Source organism: Cynocephalus volans, chromosome 4 (assembly GCF_027409185.1).
Source record: "Cynocephalus volans isolate mCynVol1 chromosome 4, mCynVol1.pri, whole genome shotgun sequence".
Classification (NCBI taxonomy): domain Eukaryota; kingdom Metazoa; phylum Chordata; class Mammalia; order Dermoptera; family Cynocephalidae; genus Cynocephalus; species Cynocephalus volans.
In genome coordinates, this window is record NC_084463.1 from 118,692,229 (window position 1) to 118,706,851 (window position 14,623).

Consider the following 14,623-nt stretch of genomic DNA (forward strand, 5'->3'; position numbering starts at 1 on the left):
TGGCCTCCCAGCCACTTTGCTTTCTTCAGAAGCCTCCTGCACTTGTCCTTGAGGTACCCTATGTCCTTGAGGTTCCCTATGTCCTTGAGGGCACATGGCTGGCTGGGGCTGAGGGTGTGTGAGAATCCTGTAGAACGGACTGATTTTGGCTTTTCAAATTTGGACTTACCCCATACTCCCAATCTCCACAAGGGGTGCCAGTGAACGTGAAGGCCAAGTGTGTGTGCTGGGGCTGGGAAGCAGGGGCACAAAGACCAGGTGCAGGGACTGCAGGGCGGAGGCAAATCACACAGACCCAGGAGGCTAGTTTTGCTCAAAATGCTCCGTTTATTGCTCTATTCAATGACCACGAGCGAATTATAAAAAGACACCAAATGTCTCTGTCTGCCGTGGAATAAATAATTAAAGTCAGCAGTAAAAACACGTGGCTCCAAGATAACACATGTTGCCAAAGAATCATGCATGCCCTGCTGATGGGCTCTCAACACACGCATGGACACGGAACACACACAGAGCGACACAAAGTGAGACTTCTGGGAAGGCTTTCCCACAGTGACACAGAAAAATGTTTCACACAGACCTGGGGCCTAGTCCCCACCCTACCCTTGGAACTTCCCTCCCCCACCCCCCAGCAGGGCCCAGATCCTCTGGGTTCTCCACCACCATTCATCCCCTTCATCCCCAATGCCTCGTAGGCTGGCCATTGCCTCTTGAGAGCATCTGACACCCCGAGGCCACCCTGACTGTGATGCCCACCCTATCCCAGAGATCTCTCCCCCAGCTGAGATCTCTCGGCCAAGGTCTCATGCCTGACCTCCAGGTCCTTAGGCTGCCCTCCCCTGCCCCAATCCTGGTCCCAATAATTAGGGGCAAAATACAATCCACCTGTTGGGAGAAGTGGGGGTGGGGGCTTGAGGCAGGCACCTCTGCCTGGGCTGCTTAGGGGCTGGAGGTCATTACCCCTTTCCCGGGCTGAGGAGACACAGTGTCCGGTACAGACAGCAGAGATGGATGGACAAACAGAACACGCTGTGGCAGGACACTTGGGAGTGTGGCACAGAAACGTTTGGATCAAGTAGCGATGGAACCGTCATTAAAAACTGAGACCCCAGGCCTGTGTGGTGTGGGTCAAGCCCTGGGGCCCCAGGCCTGGCCTGGCACATCCCTCCCCATCCCTCCCACTCCCCAATATGTACACTAGGAAGAGCTATGCTGGGGGTAGGGGCCAGGCCCAGGCTAATAGGAGGGAGCAGACTGAAGAGAAGGAAGCGGGAAAGGGCAGAGGCAGGGGAGCAGACCCAGGACCCGAGGCGGGGCCCTGGGTGGTGGGTGAGGGCCCAGATTCAGGCTGGGCAGTGCCCAGGAGACCTCGGAGGAGTGTGATCACTCTGGGGACTGGCGGGACAGCTGCTTCTCGTAGAGGCTCATGACATGGTGCACAAACTGGTACTGCTCGCACGTCTGGATCATGCCACCCCTGCCCGGCAGAGATGCACAGTGGGGATGGGTCCCTAAGGGATGGGCTGCAGGGTGCCCCCAAACCCATGGAGTACTAATCATTTGGGAGGCACACTAGGGGCCTTGTCCATTGTCCTCTGCCCCTTCTAGACAGGGATACAGATGACATGTCCTATCACTTTCAGCCTCTCTCCACCAGCTGTTTCTCTCCCCTCTTCATCTAGCCACCGTCTGGATCCTGCTCCTCCACCCAGCTGTCCTCCCTACTCCTTGTCTGTCAGTCCATATCCAGTGTGTCCATCTGCTCCTCACCCCCATGCACATGTTGATCTCTTCCTGCTGCCCCCACCCCTGCCTGTGGGCTGACCTGTCCTGACGGAGTTGGCACGTGGTCTTCAGGATGTCCACCACGCCCTCATGCCGCAGCTGCTGGCAGCAGATGCTAGTGGCAATGAAGCAGCCAGTCCTCCCAATCCCTGCACTGAGGGCCAAGGCGATGAGTGGAGTGAGGAGCAGGGCAGCACAGGGGTGGGGTGGCGGGCTGCCCTGCCCCAGAGGGCGGCTGGGAGTACCCACCTGCAGTGGACGATGATGGGGGCACAATGGGGCCCCTCCTGCTGGGCTGCCTCCTCCACCTCCTGCACCAGGTGCAGGAGTGGGGGGGCCCGGTCTGGGGTCTTCTGGTCGGGCCAGGATGTGAACCAGTAATGCTTCAGGCCTCGCTCTTCGGTTCCACTCTGTCCAGGAGACAGAGGCCCACCCAGATACATGTGAACTCTTAGCCCACAAACCAGCCCAGAGATGGAGATGGGATGGAGGGAGGATGAACACAAGAAGGAGGACACAGAGTGGAACCTCTTCCCCCTACCATCTAAACCCTCTTGCTAGTGGCACCAGACAGAGACCAATGTCAGCTTGGTAGTGGGGGCTGGTCAGTGGTGTCAGTATTGGTCTTCTCTTCGGTTCTGCTCCAACAACTCCAGATCAGCCAAGAACCCCTTCTCCAATTCTTTACTGTCTCCACGGTTCCTTAACAACTGGCCCAGTTGTCCCTTAGTCACATAAGCCAGAACCTTGGGACTCCCGCTCTCACCTCGCTGTGCTCTGCCTGCCCGATCCCACCTCCATCCTCAGTAAGTGTTGTCAGTTTCACCTCCGCTCCATGCCCGCCTCTCCATTACCACCACCTCGGCTTTGACTTCTATCCTCTTGACTGTGTGAGTTCTCTCCCTCCTGACTGCCCCAGATCCACAGCAGTCAAATGGTCTGTCTACAACACAAATCTGGGCATGCTGCTCTCATGCTCAGAACCCTTTGCTAAGGACTGAATGTTTGTCTCCCACCCCAAATTCATAGGTTGAAACCTAATCCCCGATGTGAGGGTATTTGGAGGTGAAGCCCTTGGGAGGTGATTAGGTCATGAGGGTGGAGCTCTCAGAATGGGATTAGTGCCTTTATAAAAGAGGCCCCAGAGAGCTCCCTCACCCCTTCCACCAGGTAAGGACATGAACCAGGAGGTGGGCCCTCATCAGAACCTGATCATGATGGTGCCTTGATCTTGGACTTCCCAGTCCAGAACTGTGAGAAATAAATCTGTTGTTTATTAGCCACCCAGCCAATGGTATTTTGTGATAGCAGCCAGAACAGACTAAGACATCCTTCAATGGCTCTCATTTCTCTCTGAATAAAACCCACTCTTAGTCCTTAGCTTGGCAAATAAGACCCTTGATACAGGGTCCGCCCTTCCAGGAACATCTCCTGCTCCTTCATACTTGTACTTGATGCCCCTGCACTCCAAAAGATTTGAAGATAAAATCTTTGCAGCGCCCGCACACACAAATGTTCCATCTTTCATGCCCTTACTTTTATTTTTTTTCCTGCTGGAAATGTTCTCCCCACTGTTTTCCCCTGGTCAACTCAAACTCATCCTTCAAGAAGACCTCATTCAACATCACCACTTCTAAGAAGCCCTCCCTGAGCATGCTGGCTGGCAGTGTCCTTCTTCTGTATCCTTACCTATCTCTAGCCTGGTACTTACCATCTTATGGGCACTTCTTGAGGAGAGAGTCCAGGCTAGGGACAGTTCTGTGTTCCCAGTACCTAACCCAGAACCAAGTCCAGGGCAGGTACTTGTAACGGTTTATGGACAAAAGTAAATACCCTCAAACCCCAAGATGCTCTGGTTCTTCTCTAACCAGCACCATGACATCAAGAAGATTAGGCAGACCCCGCCTTAGCCCAGGCTCTTTTTCTAGGAATTTCTACTTAGGAAGCTGGTTCCTCAGGTCCTTTGGTTACCTGGCTGTGACAGCTACCACAGCTCCTGCTCCTCACTTTTCTGGCCCTTCATACCCTCCAGCAAGAGCTGTATCTCACAGTGGCTCAGGTGGGCACTGCCTTCTGGGGAATGAGGTACCCCTTGACACCCTGAGTAGCACCCTATCCAGTGGGAGAGGGAGCAGCTTAGAGGGACGAGTCTCATGCCTGGAGCTCATTTTCTGTGGCTGGACACTGTGGCTGTCAGCGTCAATGGACTTCTCAGGCTGTTTCTGGGTAGGGCATCAGCTTCCTGGTGCCTGGTTACCTCTTCAGCCTTTCCACCTTCCCCAAATATGGGTTTCATTGTTTCTCAAAAACAGAACCCACTAATCCCCAATTCCAAAAGAACAGTCTTCCCTATTATGCAGATCCTGGAAGAAGCACACTTTCAGGTAGGAGGATACCTCAACCCACTCTTCTGGGCTGTTTTGTATTGCTCATTTTTTGTGCATCTTCCTTTTTCTTGCCGTTTTCTGTAACCACAGCCTCCCCGGGCAACCCTAAAACAGCAAGAAGTACCTGCCCTCTGGTGGAAAGATTGGGCACTACAGGCCAGTAGCCCAGCCTCCCAGGTGAAGGGATGTTTCTAGGCAGGATCTCAAAGTCATGATGAACCCTCAGTTATAAGGACAGTACTGGAAACTGCTGCAGTCCCTTCACCCAGACACTCCTGGCATTGGGTGCACTAAAGCAGAGCTAGAAGGCATGAAGAGCAGTGTAGAGAGAGAGCACCCAACAGCATCACATGCAACAGAGGTTTGGGAAATGCAACTGGGGTTTGGCCCTCCCTCTGGTGCCCAAGTCTATTCATCCCTCCCTCATCCCTGCTTATCAGCAAATCCTGGGAGTGCACAGGCTTTTATTTCAGCTACAGTGGGCTTTTAGGCCCTGTTCTCTTTGGAGTTCCCAACTATGCCCCTACCCTCCATCCTTCCAGCCTAGCCCAGACCAGCCCTCACCTTAAGGGAGATGAGTCGCAGCCGGTAATCCTCAGTGTGAATGACTTTCTGCACAGTGACCTCGATGCCGTCGTACACCACCTGCTCCTCTGGCCAATACTCGGTGCATTTCTGCAGGGGCCCAGATCAGGCTGCGATACACCCCCGTTCCCTTCCCATACTCTTCCCGATGCCCCTCCAAGGCCAGTGGAGAGAGATAAAAGGGGAACAGGTTTGCTGTTCTGGAGTGTTGGGTTCAAATCTCAGCTTCATAACCTATAAGATACTTTCCTTTTCTGAACCTCAGTTTCCTCATCTGGAAAATGAAAGTAATACCCATTTTGAAGGACTTTTGTGGGGATTCAATCAAATGGGCTATTATGGGGACAGAAGTAGCCAGCACCAGTTCTGGCAGGCTGGAGGCAGCAGAACTTCATGGTTAAGATGAGGGGCACTGGGGGTGGAGAGGCCTCTGACTATCTGCGTGGCCCTGAGCAAATGACTTAAGCTCACTGAGCTTCACATTTCCCATCTTGACAGTGGAGTGAACACTACCAACCTCAAAAGATTGTCATAAGGATTAATTTGAAAACGAGATGCTCAGTGTAGGGCACAGCACAGCAGACACTTGGAAATGCATGGTACAGGGGTCCCTACCTCATTCATCTCCTCGATGTTGGTGATCATGACAATGATGGGCGTGTGTTCCTGCCACACCATGCGCCAGAAGTCGGCAACCGTGCTGACGATGGGTCCCTGAGTGGCGATGTACACCTTCTCCTCCCCACCGTAGCCCTGTGCCAGCCAAGTCCAGGCTATCAGGGTCAGAGACAGGGCTCCCAGGACCCAGTCCCCACACTCAGGCTCTTCCCAGGGGCTAGAAGGAGCTAGACTGGCTTAAAGACAAGCCTAGAGGATGAATCCCATCGACTCAGGCCTCCCCTTCAGCAAGAGACCATCAGGATGGGGCTACGTACCCGGATATAGTTGGCGTTGATGTAGGAACTCAGAGGGTCGTCGGGGTCTGGTGAGGTCAGACACACTCTGCTGTGAGGGTCTGGGGTAGGGGGAGACAGATGTGGCCGAGAGCTGGGCCCTCTGGTGCAGGGCCCACCTTCTCTGGCCTATTCCAGGACACCCACATTTCTTCTGGGACCTTAGCAGTTCTTCCTTCCCTTACCCCATAGAAACCAGTGACCCATCCATTGTCCACACAGGCAGGTGAGGACCCAGGATGAAGAAGAGGGTAGAGAGAGAGAGGCCCTGGGTCTCTACCTCTGTAGGATCAAGCCTGCCCTTTGCCTGTGCTCCTTAAGCTGCCTGGTGCTCACTACACCTTATGTTCTGGAGAGGAGAAAGCTATGTCAAGAAAGGAATTACCTAGGGTACAGATGCTGGACAGCAGGAGGCAGCTAGAGTTTGAGTACATACTGTCACTACCTTGCTGTGTAACTTGTAAAACATGTGGCTTAGGCCTCAGTTTTCCTATCTGTAAAATGGGAGTCAAGATGCCTACTTACTAAGACTGTTCGGAAGATAAATGAGAAAACATGTGAAAGTGCTGTATAAACTATAAAGTGCTTTATACATACAGAGGGCTGTTAAGATTTGGGGGCAGACAGCTGAGGGAGAATATTGGGAGGAAAAGAGTAAAACCTTTCACACCTGAAATGAGACTGTAGGGTCTTAGCAGCTTGGACATGTGTACACAGAGACACAGAGGGTTTTTTTCCCCCCTCTTCTCAATCTAGTCACGTGTCAAATCCTATAACAACAGATTCTCATAACACCCTACTCTTCTTCCTGGAGTAGCTCTTGTTTTGTTCCAGCTGCAGCCTCCCTGTATTGACTGTTTTCTCAGTCTGCAGAGGCTGAGACTGAGACTGGGAGGGTGCATGAGGTAGGCAGGAAAGCTGAGTGGGAGCCCAGAACCCTGGGTTGTGGTTTAGCTTTGTCACCAGCCCACTGTCTTATCCCTTCTCTGGGTCTCAGTTTCTCTCCTATAAAAGGGAGGGTTGGGCTAAACACACTTCCAGTATGCACTTTAAGGGGCTCTCAAAGGCAGTACAATGGAGTCATTAAGAGTCTACCACTGAGCCAGGGAGGCTGGGTTCAAATCCCGACTCTGTGACTTACTAGCAGTGTTCACATGGGCAATTTACTTAATCTCCCTGTGTCTTATTTGTAAACTGGGGGTACTCCACCCATAATGACCTCACTTATTTGGTAAAGTTAACATGAACAAGTAGGGCACTTAGACCAGCAACTTAGGTCAGCACAAGGCAAACACTATAGAGCAGGGAGTTGCTGTTATTATTGCCCATATGACAATTTTTACCATAAATTAATAGGTAAAAAGGAGGACTTCAAACACAGTAGGATAAACAGGGGAGGTGATGTGCACAAGCCTCCCCTTTCTAGCCCTTTTCTCGCCTCAGCCCCAGTGCCTGAGGTTTTGGCAGGTGACTTTGGCAGTTCTTGTGGCAATGGGTGGCAGGGATGGAGAGGGGCAGGGTAAGTGGGAGCGGGGGCTTCTGGGTGACCCACAGAAGAGGGGAGCAGGAAGCTCTGCATGAGCCATCTCCCTTCTCCTTTTCTGCCTGTCCAGATTAAAGGGCAGAAGGACAGAAGTGGGCACTGCCCCTATGGCCAGATGCTAGGGACTCTGGCATTAAAGAACTACTGTGGCAATGATAATGATTCTGTTCCACAAACCCTTATTGAGTACCGACTCTGTGCCCGGGCACTATGCTTGGGAGTAGGGACTCCTAGATAAATAAGACATGGTCCTCACCCCCAAGGAACACACAGTGTTGGGCAGGCAGACAAGTAGTGAGTAGCACATGAGCACCGGGGCTCATGAACAGAAGGGGCCCTTGCCTTGGATAGGGTGGTTAGGCTTCCTAGAAGAGGTGGCACTTTGGCTGAGTTTGAAGAACCAGTAGGAGGAGGAGCAGGAAATTCTGTTCTAATTCAACCAAACAGGACAAGGTAGGGATTGGGGAGAGATGAGGCTGGAAAGGAACCAGATGACAAAAGGATTTATAAACCATGCTTAGAAACCTGGACCTCAACCCGAGGATTATAAGGGTGACAATGGTGGTGTTTAAGAAGAAAATGACATGATTAGGTTTCTGTTTTGCATCATTTTTCTGGCAACGGTAGAAGATGAACAGGAGAGGAGAACATGAAAGCCAGGAGGCCAGTTAGGGGTTTCCTGCAATGATTTGCATCAGAGTGTCCAGGGTCACAGGGCTGCTCTGCCTGGCATGACTCCAGGGGGCATTTATGTCAACGTAGTCTATGTAAATGGCACTCCTTGGACTTGGGCAACACGGAAGCCATAACCCCAAAAATGTCATTTGGCAGTGAGGATGGAGAGGGGAGCTAGATTTGGGAGATATTCATTCATTCAAATAGGTACAGAATCTCTACCATGTGCCAGGCTCTGTTTCGGTGCTTGGGACAAAGTGGTGAAAGGAACAGAAAAGCTCCCCTGCACCTTGTTCCCAATGCTGCCTGCTGGTCACTGGCACTCTGACTCTGTCCATGGTCCTGTCTTTCCTTGTGCGCAGAGTCTATATCTCATTCATGTCTGAACTCTCAGCCCCTGGGGCAGAGGCTGAGGAAATGTGTGTCAAATGAATGACAGAACAAACCTCAGGGTATCCTGGATCTGAGAGGAGGCCTCTGCAAGCCTGATCTGCTCTCTGCCCCCCAACCCAGTCTCTGAGGGTGCAGGGTCAATTCCTGCTAGATAAAGACAAGATTCTCTGTTGGGCTTGGGGACCTGGATGCACAGGGCAGACGGAGGTGGCCTAAGCCTCTCAGCAATTCAGGGCAGACCACATGGAGTCATGGCAGGACTCCTACCCTCCCTTGTGGCCAGCAAAGCCCTGGGGGTACCTAGTCCTTCCCCCCAGGTAGGGCTGGGATGGGGTAATCAAGATGAGGGAAGAGGTGAGCAGCCCTGTAGAGTGCACCCTGGCTTTAAATGGTGCTTTGTTTAACCGGAATCACCTAGAGACTGTGTAACCATAACAACCACAAGTCGATATTTTGAAAGTTAAAAATAAGTCATGACATCTTACACATTGTTGGGGATGCTAATGGCAAAACTGTTTTTTTTAAAAATCCTCGCTACTCCACAAACCCAGTGGAGTAGATCTGTGGGGATTCACTTTCAACAAGTCACCCCCAAAGTAGCCTGGCGGCCTGGGACCAGAACTTGGCAGGGGTGGCAGGCAGAGGTTTCATGAAAGTTACTTGAAAACGACATCACAGGGCTGAAAGAGGAACATTAGGTCACCTGGTCTAACTGCCCACAAAGGAGGAAAGGCCCTCTCAGACCTCTCAGGGGACTGCTCATGCAGTTTCACTTGAACACACTGAGCGACAGGGAGCTCACTACCTGAAGAGGCAGCTCATTCCCCTGTGGGGTGGTGCTGCCTGTTATGGGACCTACAACCTGACCAGACTGAAAACAAGGTAGATAAAAGAGCCTGACTTTGGGGTCACAGAGACCCAGGTTTGAAACTGAACTTCCTAGCTGTGTGACTGTCAATGAGCTACTAAACAGCTCTGAGCCTTAACTTCCTCTCCTTGAAATCTGCCTCTTCTGAAGAGACAATGGATGTGAAAACACTCTTCAGTCACCACACACTGAGCTGCTGTTATCACCACCCTTTCTCTCTGGGTTTCCACAGCACCCAGCATAGCACTTGGCCAAGCAGGGCAAGGATCCAGAGAGTGCTGCGTGAGGGAATGAACTAGCCTCTGCTTTCAGCAGGGAGGCGATTCCTTTCACTGGGCACCCCCAGTCCTCCATCCCTTCTCCTCCAGTGATGAGTGTCCCATCGCCCCTGAAAGCCCAGCTCTGGGCTTACGGTATTCCTCGGGGTGAGGGTGAGCCTACCCCCACGTCTCTGGGGCAGTGAGTACTCACTGGGAAGGATGGTTTTATACCGGTTCTTCCGCACCAGCCCAGGAATGTCATACTCTTTTGGATCCACAAAATTCATAGGGATTTCCTGCAGAAGGAAGACACAGGGGTGTAAGCGGCTGAGGGCTGGCCCTCATAGGTGTTTGAATCCAGGGGCTGCTGTGCCCCAACTTCTAGTCCAGGGGCTGGCTTGAGTGCATACACTCATTCAACAAATATTTACTATTAAATGATATAGTGCACATAAAGCATTTAGAACAGTGCCTGGCACATGCTGAATGCACAATAAATGTTATTATGGCTGTTATTTATTGAGGGCCAGCCTAGCACATAATAGACACTTGATAAATGGTTGAGGAAAGAAGAACAACAAGATAAAAAGCAACCTGGCCAATCACTGCCTCTTTTACACTCTCCGTGCAGCAGCCAAACTGAGTGGCTTTACTGATCTGTGTTCCTGCCCTGGGCAACTCCACCTTGAGACCTTGATTTGTGCTGCTTCTTCTGTGGTAATATCCACCCCATCCTCATCTCCTGTCTAGCTTAAGGGCCACCTCCCCGGAGAAGCCTTCCTTGATTCTCCAGCAGGAAAGCAGCCTCCTTCTGACCTCCCAGGGCTGTATCTGCACCTCTCAATCACTCTGTGTCAAGAGCTCTGTGTTGGAACTTCTCTCTTTCCATGCAAGGTCTTCTTGGATCTGGCCTCTCTTTACCTCCAGTGATGCCCGTCTCTTCCCTGTTGTTAATATGCCATTCTCAGTCCTGCCTCCAGGTCTGAGCTTATGGCTTTCCACTTGCTGGGAGCACTGGTCCTACCCCTCCTCTCTCTAAATTGTTGCCACCCCTTAAGGTTCACTTCTAGCTCCCCCACGTGCCTCTTCTTGTGCACTCTCTCCCAATCTGTCCACTCAGGTTAGCACCTGACTGTACACAGTTTCATACTATTCATTGTTTTTGGACACACTAAGTATGGGCTTTGTAAAATGAGGATCATAATACCTTCTAGGGTTCTTGCGAGAATCAAAAGGATAAAAAAAAAACATGCACAAAACTGCCAAGGAGTGGGTGCTCAGGCTATGTTCCTTCCTTTCTGGCAAAATCAACAATTACCTATCTACTGAATAGGAAATGACATACAGGATGTAAGTTCTTTCTTCAAGGGGAGAGGATGGCGGTGGGAACTCAGAGCAGGAGCTGAGGCAAGGGTGGTCAAGGAATGCTTTATAGAAACATCCAGGGTGGGGCATGGTGTGAACAAAGGCATATGAGGAGAGAAGCACAGGTGGGGTTGGCCCAGTTGGAAGTGGACAGTCCCTGCAGGGGTGGAGGATAGGGCACAAGGCTGGAAAAGGAGGCTGAGGCTAGACCGACTTGGGTTAGGAGGGCTGATTTCTTATGCAGGTGGTGCCAAGTTCTGGCAAGCTTGGAGCACTGGGTCAGAGGGTGGTAGAGGTCTTCTCAGGGGCAAGAGCCATCCGGTCTGGACAGGCAGCAGGGTGGCCTAGACGAGGGGCCAAGGGAAGGGAGATGAGAGGGAGGCACACTGCTTCCCACGTCTCTGGCTTCTACCAGGAGGAAATTTCCCCAAATACTCATGGCCCCTTGCCCATTCCTGCCCATAGAAGTGGAAGAGTCACCTCAATGGTGAGTTTGATTGAGGAGCTAAACTTCTGGGCCTCAGCCCCTTCCTTCCTCCTCTGCTTGGGGGCTTCCTGCCAAGAAAGAATTATAGATGTGTCCCCATGGGGCAAGGCCCATATTGTGGCAGCACTGCCTGTGGTGGGTGGAAAGTGCATCTAATTTGGGGCTTGGTATTAGAAAGCTCACTACTGCTATACATTGCAAAGCCTCATTTCAAACCTATCCTTTACTAATTGTAAAGGTGATATTGTGATCTACGTCTTACCTCTTAATGGGTTGAGCAGTCAGGCAGGTAAATAGGGATGTTATTTATTGGGCCTCTCAAAGTCCAACAGGAGGCAGCTGAAAGCTGTTGCAGAAGCTGGCAGGAGTTGATTAGGACCTAAGCTAGAGCCTCAGGGGTGGGAAGGAGGGGAGGTGACTGGAGAGATTTCAAGAGGATGAACAATGTTTGGCAGGAGGAGGGTGGGAAAACAAGAGTCAGAAGAGAAGGCTTTCTATGGCTTTCAAAGCACAGTACTGGGTAATAAGGACTAGAAATGCCACTGAACACCAATCACCTGGATGCGTGCTTTGCACATGTTATCAATCTCTTTAATCCTTCCAACACGCTATTGTTTTCATCCCCATTTTCCAGATAAGGACACTGAGGCTCATAGGGCAAACGGCTTGCTCCCCTGCCTGGCTAGGTAGATGATCGACTGAGCACAAAGGTCTGCCCACTGTGGGGGTGGCTGGCTGCAGGAGACTCACAAAGAATTCTGCCTGCAGCAGGAAAGGGTCCAGGGCCTTTTCGTGAAGCTCCTCGGCTTGGAGGACACGGGAGGCACTGAGCAGGTACTCGCGGGCCGACTCCTCACGTGGTGACATGAGATAGCCAAAGCCCTCCTCGTTGCAGCCCGGAGTGCACATGTCCAGGGTCAGGGAGACGTTGGAGCCTCTCCTGGAAGGGCCAGGAAAAGGGGAGTAAGTCTCGGGGGCAGGGAGGGGCATCAGCTGGGGGCCTCAGGGGTGGGAGCAGGGTGGGCTCAAGGAAGAGCAATGGGAGTATACAAGACCCTGTCACAAGGAGCCTGTGTCTCAGCCCTGAGGCGTGGGTATGAACCCATTTCCTGCCTCCTGCAGAGGAACAGCTAACTGAGTGGGGATTTGGGCTCTTGTTCCAGAAGTTACATCCAATGAAACCACAACATGGCCCTCCCCTGGGCTCTCTTCTGTCACTGCTGGAGGCAGTTCCACCCTGTGGCCTCCAGGAAGCTCAGAGAGAGAGGACACCTGCCTAGAGCAGAGATACAAGGCTGGAGCCCAAGAGGATGGCTCCAGACCCTCCACATCACAGTTCTGGGCCCAGCGGTCCCAGGATGAGGCTACCAGGGAGTTAAGAACATCTCATCTGGGAGAGGCCAGGACCCTCAGCTTCCAGGGAAGGAGGAAGTCCTAGGGGAAGCACAGTGGCAGCAAGGATATCTACACTGGACAAACCTTAACATCACAGAACAGGACGGACCCTCATTATACAGAAAGCGAAATAGAGTACCCACAAGGGGACAAGATTTGCCCAGGCTCTCACAATAAGCGAGTGGAAGAGCTGAAACAAAAAGCTTGGTTTTCTGACTCCTCATCCAGGGCTCTTTCTTTGTGGGTACTCAAACCTGGTATGATCTGGCTTAGCCAGCTAGGCTCCAAAAAGAGGGTGTCTACACTTCCCAAAGTGTGCTTTGTGGAACACTATGAGACACTTTATAAAAATAGGTGTGATTGAGTGATTTTGGGAAATGCCATGTACTACCCTCTTGCTGATTTACAATGAACACAAGGATGCTGAAGGCCCTGACAAGTCCTGCAGAAAAGAAACCTACCCAAACGTGCTTGAGCACAGAAGAGCATGAGTGTGCACGTCTGCACACCTGTGTATGCCTATGTGTGCATGTGCAGTAACCGCACTTCGTAGGGCACGCTGATCTACATGAATCACCCGAAGAGCATGTGTCTACACTGGCTAAGCTATGAGGCCAGCTCTGTCCTGGGCACTGGGAGTCAGAGTCAGGCATCCACACCTCTGATTGGGAGCTGAGAGCTTGAGGGCCCACAGAGCCCACCCCTCCTCCACCCCTCCCACCTCTCCTGCAGACCCATGGACTTGACGGTCAGTGAGGCGGGGTCGGCTTCAGGCTTGATGTCCATCACGCAGTCAAACACAGGTGTCTCAGGCACCAGGTCCAGGTCCAGGAAGTCATCCTCAACCCTCTCCTCCATCCACTCCGAGTAGGTGAAGGAGGGTTGGCGGCTCACTGACTGGCGCCTGTCCTCAGGGGGCATCGGGGTGGGTGGATCTGGGGGGGCCCTCAAGAGGTGCCACACCTGTTTGGAATGTATAGTGTCATAGACCTCAGCCCATGCTGGCTGCCCCCTGGGTTCCTGGGGTGCCCCTGGGATTGAGCCCTTTCCCCTCAATGTGTCCAGAGCAGCCCTGCTCTCCTAGGAGCTGTTTATAAGACACTGCCCTTCACCTAGGTAGGAGGCTACTACCTCCACTCTCTTGCCCTGACCCACTCCCGACTCTTAGTTTCTTGTGGATTCACGCCTTCTTGTGGGGACTAAGGGTTCCTGCACCAGTCTTCTCTCTGCCTCAGCCCCTTTCTTCAGCCCAGATTACTGCAATCCAATTTTTTAGAAAGAAGGAGCTTCTCATGCCAGGCTGGGCACACTGGTGGAAGGAGACAGAAACCTGTCCTTGCCCTACCCAGAATGTCTAGCCTGTTGGACAGGAGCTGGTGAAGATCAGGGCCTCAGGGTCTGAGAAGGAGAGCACTAAGGCTGGGGTTGGGAAGTGCCTTACCAGGGCAGTAATGAGGACCAGGCCTACAGACACAGAGACCAGCAGCAGACAGGGGACCTCCCAGATGCCAGGGTCCAGGTCCAGCCAGGCCTGGAGAACATGAGACAAACAGATCAGGGTGGTGATGGAGGCAGAGTTCTCATCTATTTCAATAGTGACAAAATGGAGACTGAAAACTGCATCTCAGGTCTGGGGTGGGGACAGGCAGAACTTCAGGGACTTAGAATTATCTTCTGAACACAGAGAAGCACCAACCAGGGGTTGGGGAGAGGGGGACTGGAGGCCCCCAACTGATCCCCCCTACCCTGGGGCTCCCCAGAGCTTACTCACCATGGGTCCCAGCTGTTTCAGGAGAGTGAGCAAGGAGGAGAGGAGGTGTGCGGCATTCTGCAACCAGATGTGGCCATAGCCGCTGAACCAGAGCACCCCGCAGGCAAGCTGTGGCAGTCAGGGGGAGCGGACTGAGTTCAGAGCCCTGACTCCTGG

At 52.3% G+C, this 14,623-nt stretch overlaps 1 protein-coding gene across 1 annotated transcript in view; it reads right to left on the reverse strand.

Annotated features, from left to right (window-relative positions):
• Window positions 1-1,383: 1,383 nt before the first annotated feature.
• The window catches only part of PTPN5 (protein tyrosine phosphatase non-receptor type 5), a 39,374-nt gene continuing 26,134 nt past the window's right edge, over window positions 1,384-14,623 (reverse strand). Inside the window, 11 exon segments of the mRNA XM_063094617.1 lie at window positions 1,384-1,477; window positions 1,826-1,939; window positions 2,035-2,195; window positions 4,737-4,847; window positions 5,373-5,510; window positions 5,693-5,772; window positions 9,661-9,745; window positions 12,052-12,241; window positions 13,418-13,659; window positions 14,138-14,227; window positions 14,468-14,575. Of these exon segments, the coding sequence (XP_062950687.1) occupies window positions 1,384-1,477; window positions 1,826-1,939; window positions 2,035-2,195; window positions 4,737-4,847; window positions 5,373-5,510; window positions 5,693-5,772; window positions 9,661-9,745; window positions 12,052-12,241; window positions 13,418-13,659; window positions 14,138-14,227; window positions 14,468-14,575 (1,413 nt within the window).